We start from the raw sequence: 16,459 nt of genomic DNA, 5'->3' as shown, positions 1-16,459 counted from the left end.
GAAGTACATATCAGCCAATGAGCATTGATCATTAGCAGGAAGTACATATCAGCCAATGAGCATTGATCATTAGCAGGAAGTACATATCAGCCAATGAGCATTGATCATTAGCAGGAAGTACATATCAGCCAATGAGCATTGATCATTAGCAGGAAGTACATATCAGCCAATGAGCATTGATCATTAGCAGGAAGTACATATCAGCCAATGAGCATTGATCATTAGCAGGAAGTACATATCAGCCAATGAGCATTGATCATTAGCAGGAAGTACATATCAGCCAATGAGCATTGATCATTAGCAGGAAGTACATATCAGCCAATGAGCATTGATCATTAGCAGGAAGTACATATCAGCCAATGAGCATTGATCATTAGCAGGAAGTACATATCAGCCAATGAGCATTGATCATTAGCAGGAAGTACATATCAGCCAATGAGCATTGATCATTAGCAGGAAGTACATATCAGCCAATGAGCATTGATCATTAGCAGGAAGTACATATCAGCCAATGAGCATTGATCATTAGCAGGAAGTACATATCAGCCAATGAGCATTGATCATTAGCAGGAAGTACATATCAGCCAATGAGCATTGATCATTAGCAGGAAGTACATATCAGCCAATGAGCATTGATCATTAGCAGTAAGTACATATCAGCCAATGAGCATTGATCATTAGCAGTAAGAACATATCAGCCAATGAGCATTGATCATTAGCAGTAAGTACATATCAGCCAATGAGCATTGATCATTAGCAGTAAGAACATATCAGCCAATGAGCATTGATCATTAGCAGTAAGTACATATCAGCCAATGAGCATTGATCATTAGCAGTAAGTACATATCAGCCAATGAGCATTGATCATTAGCAGCAAGTACATATCAGCCAATGATATGTACTTAAGCGCTATATTTATATTTATTATATATAGTAGATCAGCAGTTTTTTTAAATACTCAGACCAGTCCGTCTGTCACCAACAACCATGCCACGTTCACATTCATTATATATATATAAAATAAAAAACATACACACCTGGGTTTGTCGTCTGGTAACACACCAGTGACAGATGATATCAAGGACAGCTTGACCTCTGTGCTCATGTCGCTACCTTGAAACCCATCGAGCAGGAAGCCCCCCACAGGTCTCTTTGCAGTCTCACAAGCTGACCGGAGTCTCTCTTCCAAGTTGTCACCTCCTTCCACTGCTCCAATCACAACACTCTGCTTCAGCACCTGGAACCCAAAAATCCCAGTGAGATGCAATGTAGGAATGAAATTATCATCACAAAGACTGCCATGCTCCACCCAAAAAATACTTTTTTAACCTCTTAAGGACATATGACGGAATTTTTCCGTTATAAAACAATTGAGCAAACTGAAAGCTGTGTCCTTAAAGGGTTAATTGATAACACTACTATAACAAACAACTTTTTTTATTTTATTTTCCATTAAAATAAATTGTACTGTACAAAAGAAATGCCTATATGTGTATTCAAAAATACCAGTTATGCTAATAAAAAAGGGAATGGCCGGAAGATACTAAGCATAGCTGAGGCTTAAAGGGATATTAAACTTGTAATAAAGGCAATGCTCTTATGTTAGATGATTTTATTAGAGCACTTTTGCTTCTACGCAATTAACGCCAGATTATGAGTTTTTCGTTTTGAGCTGTGCGGTGCTAACAAGCAGTTTTGTCTCACCCCTCACTTACCTGCAGCGCTGGTATTACGAGTTTTTACAAACCCGGCGTTAAAAGGCAAGAAGTTAGCGTTGAGCAAAATTTTGCTCCTTAACGCACTCCAATACCAGCGCTGCTTAAGTCAGCGGTGAGCTGGTCGTACGTGCTTGTGCACGATTTCCCCATAGGAATCAATGGGGAGAACCGGCTGAGAAAAAAGTCTAACACCTGCAAAAAAGCAGCCCCATTGATTCCTATGGGGAAATAAAATTTATGTTTACAACAAACACCCTAACATTAACCCCGAGTCTAAACACCCCTAATCTTACACTTATTAACCCCTAATCTGCCGCCCAACATCGCCGACACCTACATTACACTTATTAACCCCTAATCTGCCGCTCCGGACACTGCCCCCACCTACATTATACTTATGGACCCCTAATCTGCTGCCCCCAACATCGCCGATACACCTACATTATATTTATTAACCCCTAACCTGCCGCCCCCAATGTCGCCACAACCTACCTACACTTATTAACCCCTAATCTGCTGCCCCCAACGTCGCCGCCACTACACTAAATGTATTAACCCCTAAACCGCCGCACTCCTGCCTCGCAAACATTAGTTAAATATTATTAACCCCTAATCTGCTGCCCCCAACATCGCCGATACACCTACATTATATTTATTAACCCCTAACCTGCCGCCCCCAATGTCGCCGCCACCTACCTACATTTATTAACCCCTAATCTGCTGCCCCCAACGGTGCCACCACTATACTAAATGTATTAACCCCTAAACCTAAGTCTAACCCTAACCCTAACACCCCCTACCTTAAATATAATTAAAATAAATCTAACTAAAAATTACTATCATTAACTAAATTATTCCTATTTAAAACTAAATACTTACCTATAAAATAAACCCTAAGCTAGTTACAATATAACTAATAGTTACATTGTATCTAGCATAGGGTTTATTTTCATTTTACAGGCAAGTTTGTATTTATTTTAACTAGGTAGAATAGTTATTAAATAGTTATTAACTATTTAATAACTACCTAGCTAAAATAAATACAAAAGTACCTGTAAAATAAAACCTAACCTAAGTTACAATAACACCTAACACTACACTATAATTTAATAAATTAAATTATAATATAATTAAATAAATTAAATTAGCTAAAGTACAAAAAAAACACACATATTTAATCTAATTACACCTAATCTAATAGCCCTATCAAAATAAAAAAAAGTCCCCCCAAAATAAAATAAAAAACCTAGTCTAAACTAAACTACCAATAGCCCATAAAAGGGCCATTTGCAGGGCATTGCCCCAAAGTAATCAGCTCTTTTACCTGTAAAAAAAGCTAACCATTGCCCTGAAAAGGGCATTTGGATGGGCATTGCCTTTAAATGAGCAGTTAGCTCTTTTGCGGCCCAAACCCTAACCTAAAAATAAAACCCACCAAATACACCCTTAAAAAAACCTAAAACTAACCCCCTGAAGATCGACTTACAGTTCTGAAGACCGGATATCCATCCTCAAGGAAGCTGCAGAAGTCTTCATCATACCGAGCCGAAGTCCTCAACGAAGCCGGGAGAAGTCTTCATCCAAGCCGGGCGAAGTGGTCCTCCAGATGGGCAGAAGTCTTCATCCAGACGGCATCTTCTATCTTCATCCATCCGATGAGGAGCGGCTCCATCTTCAAAAGATCCGACGCGGAGCATCCTCTTCTTCCGACGACTACGCGACTAATGAAGGTTCCTTTAAGTGACGTCATCCAAGATGGCGTCCCTTAGATTCCGATTGGCTGATAGAATTCTATCAGCCAATCGGAATTAAGGTAGAAAAAATCCTATTGGCTGATGCAATCAGCCAATAGGATTGTGCTCGCATTCTATTGGCTGTTCCAATCATCCAATAGAATGCAAGCTCAATCCTATTGGCCAATTGGAACAGCCAATAGGATTGAACTTCAATCCTATTGGCTGATTGCATCAGCCAATAGGATTTTTTCTACCTTAATTCTGATTGGCTGATAGAATTCTATCAGCCAATCGGAATCTAAGGGACGCCATCTTGGATGACGTCGCTTAAAGGAACCTTCATTCGTCGGGTAGTCGTTGAAAGAAGAGGATGCTCCGCATCGGATGGATGAAGATGGAAGATGCCGTCTGGAGGACCACTTCGCCCGGCTTGGATGAAGACTTCTCCTGGCTTCGTTGAGGACTTCGGCCCAGTTGGATGAAGACTTCTGCCGCTTCCTTGAGGATGGATGTCCGGTCTTCAGAACTGTAAGTCGATCTTCAGGGGGTTAGTGTTAGGTTTTTTTAAGGGTGTATTGGGTGGTTTTACATGTAAAAGAGCTGATTACTTTGGGGCAATGCCCCGCAAAAGGCCCTTTTAAGGGCTATTGATAGTTTAGTTTAGGCTAGGGTTTTTATTTTTTATTTGGGGGGGGCTTTTTTCTATTTTGATAGGGCTATTAGATTAGGTGTATTTAGTTTAAATATCTTGTATTTTGTTTATTATTTTCTGTAATTTAGTGTTTGTCTTTTTTGTACTTTAGCTAATTTAATTTATTTAATTGTTATTAATTTAGTTAATTATAGTGTAGTGTTAGGTGTTATTGTAACTTAGGTTAGGTTTTATTTTACAGGTACTTTTGTATTTATTTTAGCTAGGTAGTTATTAAATAGTTAATAACTATTTAATAACTATTCTACCTAGTTAAAATAAATACAAACTTGCCTGTAAAATAAAAATAAACCCTAAGCTAGCTACAATGTAACTATTAGTTATATTGTAGCTAGCTTAGGTTTATTTTATAGGTAAGTATTTAGTTTTAAATAGCAATTATTTAGGTAAGGATAGGAATTTTTAGTTAGATTTATTTAAATTATATTTCAATTAGGGGGAGTTAGGGTTAGACTTAGGTTTAGGGGTTAATACATTTAGTATAGGGGCGGAAGATTAGGGGTTAATAAATGTAGGTAGGTGGCGGCGATGTTAGGGACACCAGATTAGGGGTTAATAATATTTAACTAATGTTTGCGAGGCGGTTTAGGGGTTAATATGTTTATTATAGTGGTGGCGACGTTGGGGGCGGCAGATTAGGGGTTAATAAGCGTAGGTAGGTTGCGGCAAAATTGGGGGCGGCAGATTAGGGGTTAATAAATATAATGTAGGTGTCGGCGATGTTGGGGGCAGCAGATTAGGGGTGGCGGTGTCCGGAGCGGCAGATTATGGGTTAAAAGTTTTATTTTAGTGTATGCGGGAGGGCCTCGGTTTAGGGTTTAATAGGTAGTTTATGGGTTTGTTTACTTTTTAGCACTTTAGTTATGAGTTTTAAGTTACGACGTTGTACCATAAAACTCTTAACTACTGACTTTTAAATGCGTTAGGACTCTTGACGGGGTAGGGTGTACCGCTAACTTTTTGGCCTCCCAGGACAGACTCGTAATACCGGCGCTATGGAAGTCCCATAGAAAAAAGACTTTACGAAGTTTACATAAGTGGTTTTGCGGTAAGGCCAAATAAATGTGCAGTGCCCCTATACCTGCAAGCGGGCATAAAAAAGCAGCGTTAGGACCTCTTAACGCTTCTTTTTAACCTTAACGCACAACTCGTAATCTAGCCGCATGTGTTTAAACCTTGCAAAGAGGAACACATTGATAAAGCCAGCTCTGGAGCAGCAATAAACTCTTCTGAGCTGGACACAGGCAGCAGGGGGTTATACACAGTTATATGTGACTAACAGCACAATAACTCAATGATCTAATGCATAAGATAAAGGTTGTGTATATAGATCTCTAATAACCTTTGTGCTAATAGTTTATAAAACACAACTTTTAAATATTAGATATAAGAAAGAAAAATGAAACTGGCTCTTTAAAGTGCCATAAAACATTTTGAGTTATGAGCATATTCTAAAAGGGTCAACTGAGATAAAACAGCGTGTGGGGGGAAAAAAATGTAAAAAAAAATAAAATTATAGGTATTTTAATACAATTTCCAAAAATCTGCAAAATGACTTACGCTTTACTGTTCCCAATTGAAGCTTGCTCCAACCCCCTTATCAGTGTCTTACTCCAAACCCATAGATATCATGTAACACAATGTGCACGTGAGGATAATTACCTATGCAAGTAAGGGGGGTGGAAAATGAACATCAGATACTGCTATTATTTGTTTCCAAGAGGCTAGCTTGTTTCCATGGGGATAATGTCACATGCTTGGTGATTATACTGTGCACTGCTTTACTTAGGTGTCATGTGACTGTGCCCCCTACCATGCATGTGCACGAGTGCATTCTACCATAGCTTTGTCTTGTATAGCACCTTCCATATATGGAAATGTCCAGGGGGGAGCTTGCTGCAAACAAAACTATGCCTGAATTAAATGGGGTTAATGAGGGTTACAAAAGAAACCACTTTGCAGGTAAACTTTGGCTGCATTTTATATTCAAAAACTTATGTTAGTTCATACTGTTTTATGTACCTTTAAACCTAAATTATGCTTAAAGGGACAGTCTATTTCAGAATTGTTATTGTTTAAAAAGATAGATAATCCCTTTTTACCTATTCCCCAGTTTTGCATAAACAATACAGTTATATTAATATACTTTTCTTTCCTAAGACCACAACGTCATTCCAATTACTAGTGGGAATATCACTCCTGGCCAGCAGGAGGAGGCAAAGAGCACCACAGCAAAGCTGTTAAGTGTCACTCCCCTATCCACAATCCCCTGTCATTCTCTTTGCCTCTGTCAATGGAGGAGGTGAAGATTGGTGTGGGAAGAAATGAATTCCTTTTTCGGGTACTTTTCCCTGCAAGCAAGGATTTGGGTTTGGCAGAGTCCACGTCAATCTCTTCAGTAGAGTAGTGCTGGCTTTTAAGCAGTTATGGAGGAAGTGAGGTAGTTCTTGCTTTGTTTCCTAACACATTGCTGCCCATGGTACAGAAAGCCAGAGTTGGTTACTCTGTTCTTTCTTTTTCTACAGGTCTCTGTAAGGAGTATGTGTCCTTTCACGTCTTGCGAGATGTCTTCCTGCCGGACAGCTAGACTGCAGGTTAGTGCTTTTGTCTTCTAGGTCTTGGAGACTTGCACTTCAGAAGAACATGTCATATACAGTAGATGGGGACATTTTTAAAATCCTTTATACAGGATTTTCTTTTGCAGTGGGCAGGCACATTACGTATGTTGAGACTAGGGGGCCTATTTAACAAAGGTCTGTCGGACCTGATCCGACAGTGCGGATCAGGTCCGACAGACCTCGATGAATGCGGAGAGGAATACGCTCTTCGTATTCAGCATTGCACCAGATGCTTTTGTGAGCTACTGGTGCAACACTGCCCCCTGCAGATTCAGATTCAGGCCGCCAGCAAGGGGGTGTCAACCAACCTAATCGTACTCGATTGGGTTGAATTGCGGCGATGTCTGTCCGTCTGCTCAGAGCAGGCGGACAGGTTATGGAGCAGCAGTCTTTAGACCGCTGCTTCATAACTGGTGTTTCTGGCGAGCCTGAAGGCTCTTCAGAAACACGGGGCCTCAAGCTCCATACGGAGCTTGATAGATGGGCTGCTAGGCGTTAATCTTCCCTTTATTGGGACGTTTTTCCTCTTTGGGCAAATTTTGTTGAAATACTTTATTAGTATGTGTGTGACTTATGTTTTATACAGGGATTTATGTATAAACTTAAAATTTGATAGTTGGTTTTCTTTGCTTGCTTAGCTAGAACAGACTAACTGACAGACTGCTTGAGCGTTTGTGTAAATTAAGCTCCGGTGTTGTAGGCAGAGGGAAACGCGCGCCTTTTACTTGCTGCGTTGTTTCCTCTCTATGCCGGTCATGTGACTTCTCTCTGCTGTCGGATATTCACCGAGCGGAGTGGCGTCATTGAATTTCAGTCTCTTCAGTGTTGATCTACTATATGATCGTTTTAGAGACTTCTGGCAGCCAAATTGTGTATAAGTGTTACGGTAAGGCACCTCGGCTTGTCTGAGGTGTAGGGGGCCTTATTGGTTTAGTATGTTAAAGAATACAGTGTATTTAAAAAAATTCTACAATATGGGGAATTTTTTATTTAGTATTATGGACATGGACCAAGACTTTTGACAAATGCTTGTTATCCCTAGAGGCACACATTGTTTTGCCTATGCAATTCTGTGCTGCACGCTTAGCTAGAACACTTCAATTTAAAGATAAATTGTTGCCCTCTGAGCCCAATGTCTCTCAGGATGATGCAGTTCAGGCAATGCCACAGCTTTCTCCTCAAACGTCCCAAGCCTCTATGGCGTCAGATACAGTGCCCTGCAGTTCCTCTCAGCCTCCTGGAGGAGTTTATTTGCATGCAGATTTTGCTGCACAGGTATCTTCTGCGGTATCTGCAGCATTATCGGCTTTTCCTATACCGGGAAAATGCAAGAGGAAATTTAGACAATCAGATAGTAAGGTTTCTGTTCCACCTACTGCTACGCAGGTTGCCCTCCCTCATAAGTCTGATAATGAGGATACGTTGATAGCCTCTGAGTGTGAAATCTCAGATTCAGACAGTATAATTCCTTAATCTGCTACTGAAGAAGTAAACTTTAGAGTTAAGCTTGAACACCTTTGTGTACTGTTAAAGGAGGTATTGGCTACTTTGGACGACTGACTCTTCTGTCATTGTCAACCCTAAAAAATCTAGTAAACTTAAATACTATGATGTTCCTTCCTCTGTGGAAGTGTTTCCTGTTTCAGACCGTGTGACAGAGATTATTTCACAGGAATGTGAGAAGCCAGGGATACCTTTCTCCTCGTCTCCCGTTTTTAAAAAGATGTTTCCTGTTGCTGACTCCATTAAAGATTCATGGTGCCTAAAGTAGAAGGGGCTATTTCTACTCTGGCTAAGAGAACTACGATCCCTAGAGAGGATAGCTGCTCCTTTAAGGATCCCATGAACAAGAAGCTGGAGGCTTATTTGAAAAAAGATGTATGTTCATCAGGGTCTATAATGGCAATCTGCAGATTGTATTGCCACAGTAGCAAGCGCTGCATCTTAATGGTGCGATGCCTTGTCTGAATTAATTTTAATAGAGACTCTGTTAGAGGAGATCCAAGATAGTATTAAGGCTCTCAAACTAGCCAATACCTTTATTTCTGACGCTAACATGCAAATTATTAGACTGGGAGCCAAGATGTCTGGCTTCACTGTCTTAGCCCGCAGGGCTTTGTGGCTAAAATCTTGGTCAGCTGATGTTACCTCCAAGTCCAACCTTCTGGCATTTCCTTACAAGGGTAAAAACTTGCTTGGACTTGGTCTGGCAGAAATAATTTCTGATATTATGGGTGGAAAAGGGTCTTTTCTACTACAAGATAAGAAGAACAGACCTAAAGGGCTTCAAAGTAATTTTCGTTCCTTTCGTAACTTCAAAGGTCAAACGTCTTCTTCTCCCTCTTCCAAGCAGAAGCAGCCCAAGTCCTCTTGGAAGCCCAATCAGTCTTGGAACAAGGGGAAACAATCAAAGAAACCCTCAGCTGAGTCTAAGTCAGCATGAAGGGTCGGCCCCCTGGTCCGAGATCGGATCAACTGGGGGGCAGACTTTCCCTGTTTTGTCAAGCATGGATACGAGATGTCCTAGATCCTTGGGCTGTGGACATAGTATCTCAGGGTTACAAAATAGAATTCAAAACATTTCCTCCCAGGGGCAGATTCCATCTCTCAAGATTATCTGCAGACCAGGTAAAAAGAGAGGCATTCTTGAACTGCGTTCAGGACCTTTTCCTGGGAGAGATTGTTCCAGTAAGGGAACAGGGTCTAGGATTCTATTCAAATCTGTTTGCTGTTCCCAAAAAAGAGGGAACTTTTTGACCCATTTTGGACCTAAAGTGTCTCAACAAGTTTCTCAGGGTACCATCCTTCAAAATGGAAACCATTCGTTCCATTCTTCCATTGGTTCAGGAGGGTCAGTTCATGACGACCATAGTCCTGAAGGATGTGTATCTTCATGTTCCCATCCACAGGGATCATCACAAGTTCCTGATATTCGCCTTTTTAGACAAACACTTTCAGTTTGTGGCTCTTCCGTTTGGCCTTGCCACAGCTCCCAGAATTTTCTCAAAGGTTCTGGGGGCTCTCTTGGCATTGATCAGGTCTCGGGGAGTTGCAATTGCGCCCTACCTGGACGACATATTGGTTCAGGCGCCATCTTTTCAACAAGCAAACTCTCATACAGAGATCTTGTTGTCTTTTCTACGTTCCCAAAATGGAAAGTGAATCTGGAAAAGAGTTCCCTTGTTTCAGCTACAAGGGTGGTTTTCTTAGGGACCATAATAGATTCCCTATCTATGAAAAATTTTCTGACGGAGGTCAGAAAATCCAAAATTCTCTCCTCTTGCCTCGATCAACAGTCTACTGTTCTGCCATCAGTGGCTCAATGCATGGAGGTAATTGGTCTGATGGTCACTTCCATGGACATCATTCCCTTTGCTCAATTCCATTTGAGAGCTCAGAGACCATTCAGATCTGTTTCAGAGGATAGATCTAGACCAGTCGACAAGAAACTCTCTCCCGTGGTGGCTTTCTCAGGACAAATGTCTCAGGGCACATGCTTCCGCAGATCTTCCTGGGTGATTGTAACCACGGATGCCAGCCTGCTAGGCTGGGGAGCAGTCTGGGACTTGTTAAAGGCGCAGGGACCATGGACTCGGGAGGAGTCTGCTCTCCCCATAAACATCTTGGAGTTGAGAGCGATTTACAATGCTCTGATAGCTTGGCCTCAATTGTCTTAGCCCAGTTTAATCAGGTTCCAATCAGACAACAGTCACCTCAGTGGCTTACATCAACCACCAGGGAGGAACTTGGAGTTCCTTAGCCATGATGGAGGTGGCATGGATTATTCAGTGGGCAGAATCTAACAATTGTTGTCTATCTGCCATCCACATTCCAGGAGTGGACAACTGGGAAGCGGATTTCCTGAGCAGACAGACATTTCATCCCGAGGAGTGGGCTCTCCATCCAGAGATGTTCTCCAGGTTAACCCTCAAGTGGGGGTGCCGGAGTTGGATCTGAGGGCGTCTCGGCAGAACGCCAAGCTTCCAAGGTATGGTTCAAGGTCAAGAGATCCATAGGCTGCTCTGAAAGATGCTCTAGCGGTTCCTTTGGATTTCGGTCTAGCATATCCGTTTCCTCTGTTTGCACTCCTTCCACGAGTCATTGCTCGTATCAAACAGGAAAGAGCATTGGTTATTCGTATAGCTCCTGCATGGCCTCGCAGGATCTGGTATGCAGACCTAGTGAAGATGTCATCTCTGCCACCTTGGAGGTTGCCTCTGAGGAAGGACCTTCTAACTAAGGGTGCATTCCTCCATCCAAATCTCGTTTCTCTGAAGCGGACTGCTTGGTGATTGAACGCTTATTTCTGGCTAAGCGTGGTTTTTCTGAGTCGGTCATTGAGACCATGCTACAGGCTCGCAAGCCTGCTACTCGTAAAATTTACTATAAGGTATGGCGTAAATACCTTTATTGGTGCAAATCTAAAGGCTACTCTTGGAGTAGGGTCAGGATTCCTAGGATTCTGTCCTTTCTCCAGGAAGTTCTGGAGAAAGGGTTGTCAGTCAGTTCTCTGAAAGGTCAGATTTCTGCTTTATCTATTCTTTTACATAAGCGTCTGGCAAATGTGCCAGCTGTTCAATCTTTTTGTCAGTCCCTGGTCAGAATCAGGGTTGTGTTTTAACCTGTTGCTCCTCCTTGGAACCTTAACCTTATTCTTAAAGTTTTGCAGCAGGCTCCGTTTGAGCCAATGGCCCCTATTTATCAAGGTCTGGCGGACCTGATCCGACAGTGCGGATCAGGTCCGCCAGACCTCGCTGAATACAGCGAGCAATACGCTCGCCGTATTCAGCATTGCACCAGCAGCTCACAAGAGCTGCTGGTGCAACGCCGCCCCCTGCAGACTCGCGGCCAATCGGCCGTCAGCAGGGGGGTGTCAATCAACCCGATCATGCTCAGAGCAGGCGGACAGGTTATGGAGCAGCGGTCTTTGTGACCGCTGCTTCATAACTGCTGTTTCTGGCGAGCCTGCAGACTCGCCAGAAACACGGGGCATCAAGCTCCATTCGGAGCTTGATAAATATGCCCCTATGTATTCTATAGATATTAAGTTGTTATCTTGGAAGGTTTTGATTCTTATTGCTATCTCTTCTGCTCGGAGAGTTTGGGAATTCTCAGCTTTGCAATGTGATTTGCTTTACCTTATCTTTCATGCAGATAAGGCGGTTCTTCGTACTAAATTGGGTTTTCTTCTGTAAGTGGTTTCGGATAGAAAAAATAATCAGGAAATTGTTGTTCCTTCTCTCTGTCCTAATCCTTCTTCTCATAAAGAACATCTGTTGCACAACTTGGATGTAGTCTATGCTCTAAAATTCTATCTTTACACAACTAAGGATTTTCGCCAGTCTTCTGCCCTGTTTGTTTCTCCGGAAAGCTTAAGGGTCAGAAGGCTACTGCTACTTCTCTTTCTCTCTGGTTGAGAAGTATAATTTGTTTTGCTTAGGATACTGCTGGTCAGCAGCCTCCTGGGAGAATTACAGCTCATTCCACTAGGGCTATCTCCTCTTCTTGGGCTTTCAAAAATGAAGCTTCTGTGGAACAGATTTGCAAGGCTGCAACTTGGTCCTCTCTGCATACTTTTTCCAAATTTGATACTTTTGCCTCGGCTGAGGCCTCTTTTGGGAGAAAGGTTCTTCAAGCGGTGGTGTCTTCTGTTTAGGTCTGCCTGTCTTGTTCTCCCTCCCTATTCATTCCGTGTCCTCTAGCTTGAATATTGTTTACCACTAGTAATTGGAATGACGTTGTGGACTCTCTATATCTTAGGGGGGAAAAAAATTATGCTTACCTGATAAATTTCTTTCTTTCCGGATATGGAGAGTCCACAAACCCACCCTTAATTAAGACAGTTATTTTTGACTGACCCTCAGGCACCTCTACACCTTTGTGTTATTCCTTTTTCCATTTCCCTTTGGTCGAATGACTGGGGATTATGGGTAGGGGAGTGACACTTAACAGCTTTGCCTCCTCCTGCTGGCCAGGAGTGATATTCCCACTAGTAATTGGAATGACGTTGTGGACTCTCCATATCTGGAAAGAAAGAAATTTATCAGGTGAGCAGAAATTTTGCTTTTTACCTCAGTGATTACCTTGTATCTAAACCTCTGCAGACTGTCCCCTTATCTCACTTATTTTGACAGAAACATTTTAGCCAATCAGTGCTGACTCCTAGGTAACTCCACAGGAGTGAGCACAATGTTATCTATATGGCACACCTGAACTAGCGCTGTCTAGCTGTAAAAAACTGTCAAAATGCCCTGAGATAAGAGGCAGCCTTCAAGGGCTTAGAAATTAGCATATGAGCCTTCCTAGGTTTAGCTTTCAACAAAGAATACCAAGAAAACAAAGCAAATTTGATGATAAAGGTAAATAGGAAAGTTGTTTAAAATTGCCTGCCCTATCTAACTAGACTGTCCCTTTAATATCTTTTTAACCCATTGGTTACTAAGAGTGCTGGAACCTCTACTGTGGCTAATGAGTTATACTAAAAAATGCCCCAGTCCAATAGGCTTAAACTTTATGAATTCAAACGCTCACTCACTTCGGTCTCTGCCAGAAGCTTAAGACACTCATCTAGAAACACCAGGGATCTATCAACGGATTTCTTAGCTCTTTTCCTGGAGTTGCCCCCTGGCATCACTTCACCGTCAGACAGGCACTGAAACCAATCCGCCCGCAGCGCTTGCTGAGCGAGTACAAACTTCTGTGGTGTTACTTCCAAGCGGCCTCCTCCTCCCCAGACAGATACAGTCTGCATCAGACAAAATAACTGATGTCAGAAAACATTTACAGTCGTTATCATAAGACACTATATATCACAATCATGTCACTTTGTTGCAACCCATAAAACAAGATTTATACCTAAAGGAACTGAGAGCAACATCTAAATGTTGGTATATTTTTGTCTGAAAAATGTGAAACAAAAAGTATTTAAACTCACAGCAATATAGCTAAATTAGCGGTGTACTTCATATTAATGCTCACTGGCAGATAGTTATGTTCTGTTAATGCTCACTGGCAGATAGTTATGTTCTGTTAATTCTCATTGGCAGATAGTTATGTTCTGTTAATGCTCATTGGCAGATAGTTATGTTCTGTTAATGCTCATTGGCAGATAGTTATGTTCTGTTAATTCTCATTGGCAGATAGTTATGTTCTGTTAATGCTCACTGGCAGATAGTTATGTTCTGTTAATGCTCACTGGCAGATAGTTATGTTCTGTTAATTCTCATTGGCAGATAGTTATGTTCTGTTAATGCTCATTGGCAGATAGTTATGTTCTGTTAATGCTCATTGGCAGATAGTTATGTTCTGTTAATTCTCATTGGCAGATAGTTATGTTCTGTTAATTCTCATTGGCAGATAGTTATGTTCTGTTAATTCTCATTGGCAGATAGTTATGTTCTGTTAATTCTCATTGGCAGATAGTTATGTTCTGTTAATTCTCATTGGCAGATAGTTATGTTCTGTTAATTCTTATTGGCAGATAGTTATGTTCTGTTAATGCTCATTGGCAGATAGTTATGTTCTGTTAATTCTCATTGGCAGATAGTTATGTTCTGTTAATTCTCATTGGCAGATAGTTATGTTCTGTAATTTTTTATTGGCAGATAGTTATGTTCTGTTAATTCTCATTGGCAGATAGTTATGTTCTGTAATTTTTTATTGGCAGATAGTTATGTTCTGTTAATTCTCATTGGCAGATAGTTATGTTCTGTAATTTTTTATTGGCAGATAGTTATGTTCTGTTAATTCTCATTGGCAGATAGTTATGTTCTGTTAATTCTCATTGGCAGATAGTTATGTTCTATTAATTCTCATTGACAGATAGTTATGTTCTATTAATTCTCACTGGCAGATAGTTATGTTCTATTAATTCTCACTGGCAGATAGTTATGTTCTATTAATTCTCATTGGCAGATAGTTATGTTCTGTTAATGGTCACTGGCAGATAGTTATGTTCTGTTAATTCTCATTGGCAGATAGTTATGTTCTGTAAATTTTTAATGACAGATCGTTATGTTCTGTTAATTCTCATTGGCAGATAGTTCTGTTAATGCTCAATGGCAGATTGTTAACCAATGAGCATTAACAGAACATAACTATCTGCCAATGAGAATTAATAGAACATAACTATCTGCCAGTGACCATTAACAGAACATAACTAACAATGTCCTCCAGCTTTCAAAAATCTTTTTAGAATAGACCTTTATTCATCAAACATGGGTCCAAAGTGAAAACAGCAATGTTTCGGGCTAATCCATGCCCTTAATCATGCATGGATTAGCCCGAAATGTGTTTGTTGAATAAAGGTCTATTTTAAAAGATTTTTGAAAGCTGGAGGACATTGTTTGTTTGCAGAGTCTGGGGTTTTGATAAACCACCTCCATTTGCTTCAAATAGTGCTGTGTCCACGCCTGAATTTGTGAATGCTCATTGGTTAATAGGTACTTCTTGCCCATTCATATGATCTAAAGCTCTCCACACTCAGGCGAGATGATCTAAAACTCTACACACTCAGGCGAGATAATCTAAGGAGTCTTGTCAGTACTGTGGGGTCCCCCAAATAATTTTAAAACCAAAACCTTTTGCTTGAAAGCTATAAATCTTGCTATATAGAGTTTTGGATGTGAAGGAGAGACTGACTCTTCCTACATTATCATAAGGTCTAAACAAGGATTTCTCTACATGCTGGAAAGTAAGTTGGGAACAACTGATATAAGTATAATAGTTTTAATATAAATTGTTTTTCTAAATATTTTTTCAGGCAAAAGCTGCCTTTTTCAATGTTGCTCTTTCATATGGATGAGATACAGTTTCCTCATAAACAAAGTGATAACATATGAAAACCAATGTGGTCAGGTCTCATGTCTAGTCTGCTGTGAGTCATATTTAAAGGGACATTAAACACTAAGTGCTAGATTTGGGGTCACGTGGTAAATAATCAGCCATAACAAGGGGCTGGTTATTGCTACAGCGAGCTTGCGGTAGCAATTAGCGGCTATAAAATTAACCAGAGATCAAATCTCTGGGTAATTTTATAAATGTGCCCCAAATGCCCCCAAAATACAGAGTATTGCGTTTTATTAAAAAATAAAAATTGTAGGGTTTTTATTTTTTAATAAAATAACTGCACTAGATAGTATTTTAGAGGGTAAAGTTGGCGGGAGTGGGGTGTTAGAAAAAAAAAAGGCACTGAAAAGTGCCTTTACAGTGCGGTCTATGGGAACTGTGTGTTCCCAGTAAATATAAATGTAGTATATGCTAAGCCATTTCCCACCTGTGTGCTAAGCTGGTTTTGAGCTTTTTGTTGCAGTTCACGTTTAAACACTTTTAGAAGTAAAGTTTGTGTCAATAAATGATACAAACTATATATTGTTTTTTTCAGCAGATTCATAATATACCATTATTATATATGTATATACTGTATCATCAGATTTAATTTATTTTACTCCTTACTCAATAAATAATAGTATGTCATTTTATTTTTCTAAGCTCTATCATCAAAACCTGTGTGGATAAATATTTGTACTAGGTAACCTGTCTGAAATAAGCTGAAATTAAAAACATTTCACTGTTTTTTTCCACTGTTTTATTGCAGGCATTAAATTATCAAAAACAGCATCTTAGAATTTACTGTACTGTTTTCAGCAAACAGTTCTAGCCACCTGAGAAATTAAA

At 40.5% G+C, this 16,459-nt stretch overlaps 1 protein-coding gene across 3 annotated transcripts in view; it reads right to left on the bottom strand.

Annotated features, from left to right (window-relative positions):
* The window catches only part of QTRT2 (queuine tRNA-ribosyltransferase accessory subunit 2), an 80,256-nt gene that overhangs the window by 29,318 nt on the left and 34,479 nt on the right, over positions 1 to 16,459 (bottom strand). For all 3 annotated transcript variants that reach the window (XM_053705835.1, XM_053705836.1, XM_053705837.1), the window contains 2 exons: positions 13,320 to 13,529; positions 1,038 to 1,237 (listed from right to left, as the gene is read on the bottom strand). In XM_053705835.1, the coding sequence (XP_053561810.1) occupies positions 1,038 to 1,237; positions 13,320 to 13,529 (410 nt within the window). The remainder of the gene's footprint in view (positions 1 to 1,037; positions 1,238 to 13,319; positions 13,530 to 16,459) is intronic.

The sequence above is a fragment of the Bombina bombina genome, chromosome 3, assembly GCF_027579735.1.
Source record: "Bombina bombina isolate aBomBom1 chromosome 3, aBomBom1.pri, whole genome shotgun sequence".
NCBI lineage: Eukaryota > Metazoa > Chordata > Amphibia > Anura > Bombinatoridae > Bombina > Bombina bombina.
Note: the sequence above shows the minus strand (reverse complement) of the source record. Positions and strands in the feature narration are given on the sequence as shown.